This window comes from Hypomesus nipponensis, chromosome 7 (assembly GCF_054491055.1).
Source record: "Hypomesus nipponensis isolate SF chromosome 7, ASM5449105v1, whole genome shotgun sequence".
NCBI lineage: Eukaryota > Metazoa > Chordata > Actinopteri > Osmeriformes > Osmeridae > Hypomesus > Hypomesus nipponensis.
In genome coordinates this window covers 5,166,412-5,172,804 of record NC_140367.1, presented here as the reverse complement: position 1 = coordinate 5,172,804, position 6,393 = coordinate 5,166,412, and the positions used below count along the sequence as shown (strand labels likewise).

Here is a 6,393-nt window from a genome sequence, read left to right as displayed (position 1 = left end):
CTGGAAATCACCACCGGCGAATCATATAAGGGTATATCCTCGTTGATTATTTTCGTGAAATTCCCCTTGCGCAAGGAATGATGTTGGGATGTTGCAACTTTAACGCTTGTAGAGCAGTGGTTCTCAAGGACCCCGTCCATAGGAAGAAGCAAGGCCGTAGCCATGGAGTCAACATTGGGGAGGACGAATTAATTTAAACAAATAATAATTTCGGATAACGTGCGTGGTTGCCTGTCGTAGCGTAGCACATTTATATTTTTATATCAATATATTGGGGGGGGATACGTATCTCAGTATGTTAAGGTATGGTTTGGTTTCTTCCCCGAGGTTGATACAGCTGACCTCCACTTCTCAGTGAATCTAATAATGAATCTACTGTAGCCTACTCGTCCACTGGCACGTGACAGTGGCTTAAGTGGCTTGTTGTATGTACAGCCGCTGCCAGTGGCACGTGACAGCGCCTCCGACAGTTAGCGTACTGTTCTGTTGATAGTGGTACGCACAGTGGCGAAAATCTGCTATCAACTTTGGGGGAGACAATTATATGACATTTCCAAGAGCAATTTCTGAGCCCCCCGAGGCGAGCTTTTGCTAACTTCACCCCCCCCCCCCCTCTCAATGTAGCCTAACTCTCGCCATGGAGTGGGGGGAGAGACAGGCGAGTTTACACGGCTATTAGCGCGTCAAATCAAATTGATTTGTATAGCCCTTTTTACACGCAAGCATGTCACAGAGGGCTTCACATACGCCCATAGAACTGCCCCTTAACCAACCTAAACCCTCAAGGAAGACAAGGAAAAACTCCCAGAAAAACTCCCAACGGGAGAACAAATGGAATAAACCTTGGGAGGAGCAATTTAGAGAGGGATCCCCTCCTCCAGAGACGGTTGGTAAGAGAGAGAGCAGAACACAAGCTAAACGTCATACAATGTCAATGGGTTTTGAAACACCAAAATCCATTGTTCGGCTTTATAGACGTTGGATGTGTCAATGTTGCTTCACTCCGTTAACCTACCCGTCGTCCGTTACTGTTTACAACGTTAGATTGGCTACTTGTTTGGCGTTGCCTTTTCAGCGTGAGATATATAGGCTACAAGGTGTGGCGTGAGAGCGTGAGAAATGTTTGAAATGCTTGTGTCAAACGGCGAAACCGTGAGAGTTGCCAGCTCTGTCTGAAGGGTTGTCTCAACTTGTTCAAATGGAGTTAAGGTAGTGTTTCTTATCAGTCAAGTATGAATGCAGGTTTTCAGTATTTAACCAGCAATACCAAGAAAGGTCAGTAGGGGCCTACACTGTATGGGTGCAGTTTATGTAATTACAATGGGCATGGTGCAGTCTCATCTAAAATAATCTCAATTGAACCATCATAAAGTCGGGGGAAATTGCAAAACCATTTCTCTTGAAGTGTCAACACTGTTGGCAAGAGTCTGTGGTTCTATATCCTCCATCCTCCTAACTACCAGTACCCATACTACACAATTAATCACAACAACAAATCCATTGCCTCAAACTAATGTTGGTTCAGTCACCAGTTTAAGTAGAGAGTGAGGGTATCCATGGCATTGTCCTTATGTCCCTATTTTACAAGTCTAAAGAGAACCCTTCATGTTGCCAAACAAGAGACTCAACAAACTTACCTGAGACCCCCTTTCTCTGCCAGTCTGTTCCTGCCTACCTGCAGCTCTGTTGTCTGGTGCCTCTGCCTAATGGCATCATTATGAAACATTCAATAACACATTTCACATCATTGTGAGAATGCTGTTAAGCACTATTGTTTTTCAACTTCCGAGTTCTTCCGCAGTTTTTTTGCCCTTTTACTAGTCATGTTTGCTATGACTTTTCTCATTTCTCACTTTTATACTTTTTAAAGAATTAAGGTTTTTGTGCAAATTATTCTCCCATTAAAAGTAATAGTAAATCCTTAAAAAGCTTCCTCCTCTTTCAAACTTACCTACTTCAGTATACATCTACATTTAGTCATTTAGCAGACGCTCTTATCCAGAGCGACTTACAGTAAGAACAGGGACATTCCCTCCGAGGCAAGTAGGGTGCAGTGCCTTGCCCAGGCAAGTAGGGTGAAGTGCCTCGCCCAATGACACAACGTCATTTTAATCGCCGGGAATCGAACCAGCGGCTTTCTGATTGCTAGCCCGATTCCATAACCACTCAGTCACCTGACTCCCCATACTTTCAGCAAGCAGAGGGGTTTAGCCTACGTATTTGCCAGCTTCTTGAGCCGTATGTTGCCAATGCGACACATTGAAGCTCTGCACTCACAGTCCCACAGACTCTATGCATAGCGTTTCGTTATTTCGCTATGGGTACTTTTATAGTGTGGGTGATGCCACCTTTTAAGTCTTTTTTTGTTGTTGAGCCTGAGCAAGAACACGTTCTGCCGCGCAATTTGCAACAGATTTTCTTTAATGGCTGTTGCCACCATATTCTGATTAATAGAGTGATGAAAAAGAGATATCCGGAGTGCCCTTTGTAAAAACTTTGGACTTCAATATGTTGACAAAATGAAACAACGTTTTTCACTCGATATTCTGATTTACGTTCTTGTAATGTATGCAAATGATATAATATTTTACAACTTAATCATTTGCTCATTTAAACATACATTTACAGGAAACTAGTAATGAAAACAATATTTGACCTACTAGTTATCAACTGGGGAGGTTTCATGTTGATATGTTATCCCTATTCACTGGGGTGTCTCGATCCCCTTAACCCAGTTGTCCTTGCTTTACTCCCCTGTACTAGCCAACGTTTATGCTGCAGCTTGCTCTGAAGGGCTGACATGGTGCAGCTGTGATACTATTATCCGGCCGGGGAGCGGGAAACTGTGATAGTTCCGTTGGATCACCTCCAGGGATGCAATAGTACGACCACAAAAGTGAATAAGTGGGAGAAATTAGAATAAGGTACAAAAGCTCAAGCTGTTTAAGTATTGGCTCACTCACGCACGGGCGTGTCTGATAATGCCTAGGTCATGCCTACTTGTGGTGAGGAGGCGGACTGCATGCCTCAGCGGTCGGCAGAAATGGTGGCGCAACAAAGTTGCGTAGTATAGTCTCTGTTTCCATACCGTGATTCTGAGTGGCTTTATTTGTATCTATAGTTAACCTACTCTATTGAAGTTACATGGACAAACGCACATTAGATGTGCATCATTAGTTACAATTCTAAATTATATTTAAATTAAATTTAACTCATCAATTATTTTAAATTGATTGATCTCGGCCAATGAAAAGCTAGGAAACTATGCGTTACCCAGTATTGTGTGGCGCTCTCAATGTTTTGAATCTGGGCTCTGCGTACGTCCTCGAGACTGGCCCCCTCATGAATTAACCAGCAGCCTCTTGACAGCCTCATCTCTCCTGCCCTTGTCTCCGCGCAGGCAATAGCGGTTTTGGTAAGATGAGGGAGGAGGTGAATGGCATCTCAAGTAATAATAGCAGTGGTTAATGCTGGAATTCTCTCCGTAGGACGAAAAATATAGCTCTTCTAACCTATGGTTTCAGTTACACGAGACAGGTTATATACTAGTCTTTAATGTGAGCGACAGGTCTATTGAAAAGATGCCGGAAAGCAGCCGATGTTTCCTGGTTTTATCGATATCAATTTGGCTTCACATGTCAGGTAAGCGCCCCCATAAGAAACTGTGTCTACATTGTTCAAAATTATAGTAGCCTACTAGCCTATATGCTATTAATGCATGCAAGTCGTTCTGAATAATTTCATCTGCCAATGCGTGGAAAACCTATTGCTCTATTCTTTCAGTATAAATGCTGCCAGCATACTCATACTACTCGTTGCATCCACAATAGCACACATTTGTATGCGTTTTTGCGGATTGTGTGATTGCTGGAATACATTATCCTACTGTTAATGTTCATGTTGCATCGTTTTGACTACAACCGATCGTCAGTTATCCTACGGGTTGCTGTAACGTAGCCTACGGGTTGTCGCGGCGGAGCACATATGTAGGCCTATTCTATTGTTTTTACATAGCAAATAGTACAATTCAGTATTGAACTTGTTTTGTGATTATGTGATCTACATGAACCACGAGTCCGATAATCGATCGATCCTCTTAGTCCAATGGAAATTCGTGTTTCAGCACCTTGGATAGCAACCGGCCCCGAAACCACGCTGTCGCTGGGGAGAAAACATGTCAGCAGCCGTTTGCAGTATGCTCCGCGCCACCTCAGCAGTCTCCTTTCTAGAAAGTATTGATGCCGTGAACTGCGCAAACATGCTCCAGGAAACGGCAGTATATTTGTAACCTGACTCACCTCTGACAACAGACAGATCCCTTATCAGCCGATCAGTTTAGGACCCCGAGACAACAAGACATAAGCACTCATGGCCAAAGAGGAAATTCTGTAAAATTCCGTCCGTCTGTCTGTCTCTCCCTACTGTGTAGTCTCTTATCCAGTGAAACTTTGCGAATGTCATGAAGCAGTGCAGAGCATGTGAGTGGAGGAGGCAGCAGGGTGCACAATAGAGGAGAGAAGAAAGGACACTAGGTCATGTGGCTGGAGGCCTTAGGCCATGGATGAGCTACTTCATTAAATAGTTATATTAGAAAATCATGTGAAGTGTCACTCATTTATATTCTCCCTCCCTTTGTCTCCATAACGCATCAGTCTGTGGTCTAAGGTCATCTTAAGTTAAACTCTCTCTCTCTCTCTCTCTCTCTCTCTCTCTCTCTCTTCTCTTTGTCTGTCTGTATCTCTCTCTGTCTCTCTCTCTTTGTTTGTCTGTCTTTCTCTCTGTCTGTATCCGTCCTATACAGATGGGTTCTCTGGGGACGATGACCGTTATGTGAGCTCTCAACACCACCTCTCAGACAGCCCAGTCCTGGTCTACCGCCATGTGGACTCAGATGGCCAGGAAAGGGCCCTGGACCTCGGGGCTCTACCTATGGTCTGGGGTAGGAGGAGGGCCCAGGGCCAGCATGGGGCCTGGCAGTCTGGAAAGCAAGCAGAAATCAGTGAACAGGAACGAAGCCTGGGTCTGGATTTGCCAGGAGTCTGGAGGGGAAGGGACCATGGCGGACCTCGAGGCTGGGAGAGGAGAGGCCTGGGAAAGGGGGTCCTGGCTCCTGGGTGGAGAGACACATGGAGACCTTAGGTGCAGAGTCCCGTGCCAGGCTGGCTAAGCTGATGCCCGCAGCGTTGCTTGAGTCCAGGTTCCGGCAGGCTCCAAGTGGGCGCGGCGGGATCAGCCTCCTGGCGCACGTGGAGCCCGAGGTGCACGTGGAGCACGCCCCTGTCTCTGCTCGCCACCTCGTCACCGTGGTGAGTACCCCAGTGTGGAGCTCCTGATTAGACGGATAACGCTTGTCTGATTCACAAGATGTGAATGTTCCAGAGAATCCTGTGACATTCTGACTACTGAGTTTCAAGTGTTTTTGCTTTGATTGGTTGGAACGGTTTCTTTGCAAACTGTATATTATTATCTACAGAGTGAATGAGACTAGAACACAGACATGTAAAAGCTATGGGAAACATTGACCACAGCCAGGGACATGTGATGGATATGATTGAGGTGTGTGGTTGGTGGGAGGGAGCAGGAGAGGCCCAAGTTCCTGCCAGGCCTCCCCAGGGTGGGTGAGCCCTTCCTGGGCACAGATGGGCCTCCCGTCCACCCTTGCATCCTTTCCGACAGAGATGGATGGGTAGCACCATCTGCCAGCCTAACAGCCAGGGCTTCAAACGGACACTGTCCATGTGTGTGTGTGCATGTGGATGTGTGTGTGTGTGCGTGTGGATGTGTGTGCGCGTGTGGATGTGTGTGTATGAGGAAGTAGCCTTGGGGGGGGCTGTCAGATTGAGACTTCAGTGTTGAACAGAACACAGCTCTGTGGTGAGTACATCAGAGAATGGTGTTCAAACAGACAGCAAGATTGCTTACACACATTGAAGTGGTACTACACACACACACACACACAGACACACACACCTCCCTCAAACCCCTCACAGTCTCTATAGACTCATGAATGCTACAGCATGATATCTCTGTGCTGTTCCAATGACTCGGTGGACAGTATGTTTTTCTGTTGTAAGAGACTCTTTTTTCCCCCACTAACTGCGTCTGAGGCTCCAGACAAGCAGCCTTGGGATTTTGACAGGCTTACCTTCACAATGGGTTCTATCAAACTAAGATAAGCTGGCTTGACCTTCAGTTTCATGTTGAAATTGCCAAGCGTTGTCCCCCGAAGCAGAGAAAGAGAGCAACAAAGAGGAATCAAGGAGAGTGGGCTTGAGGGAGAGAGACAGAGAGAGAGACAGAGAGAGAGACAGAGAGAGAGACAGAGAGAGAGACAGAGAGAGAGACAGAGAGAGAGACAGAGAGAGAGACAGAGAGAGATCAACCTAAGGCATC

General features: G+C 46.0%; 1 protein-coding gene across 1 annotated transcript in view; it reads left to right on the top strand.

Moving 5' to 3' along the window:
* The first annotated feature begins 3,428 nt into the window (after window positions 1–3,428).
* ptprr (protein tyrosine phosphatase receptor type R) overlaps window positions 3,429–6,393 on the top strand; it is a 28,921-nt gene continuing 25,956 nt past the window's right edge. The window contains exons 1-2 of the mRNA XM_084701982.1: window positions 3,429–3,642; window positions 4,802–5,306. Of these exons, the coding sequence (XP_084558108.1) occupies window positions 5,127–5,306 (180 nt within the window). The 5' untranslated portion in view covers window positions 3,429–3,642; window positions 4,802–5,126. The remainder of the gene's footprint in view (window positions 3,643–4,801; window positions 5,307–6,393) is intronic.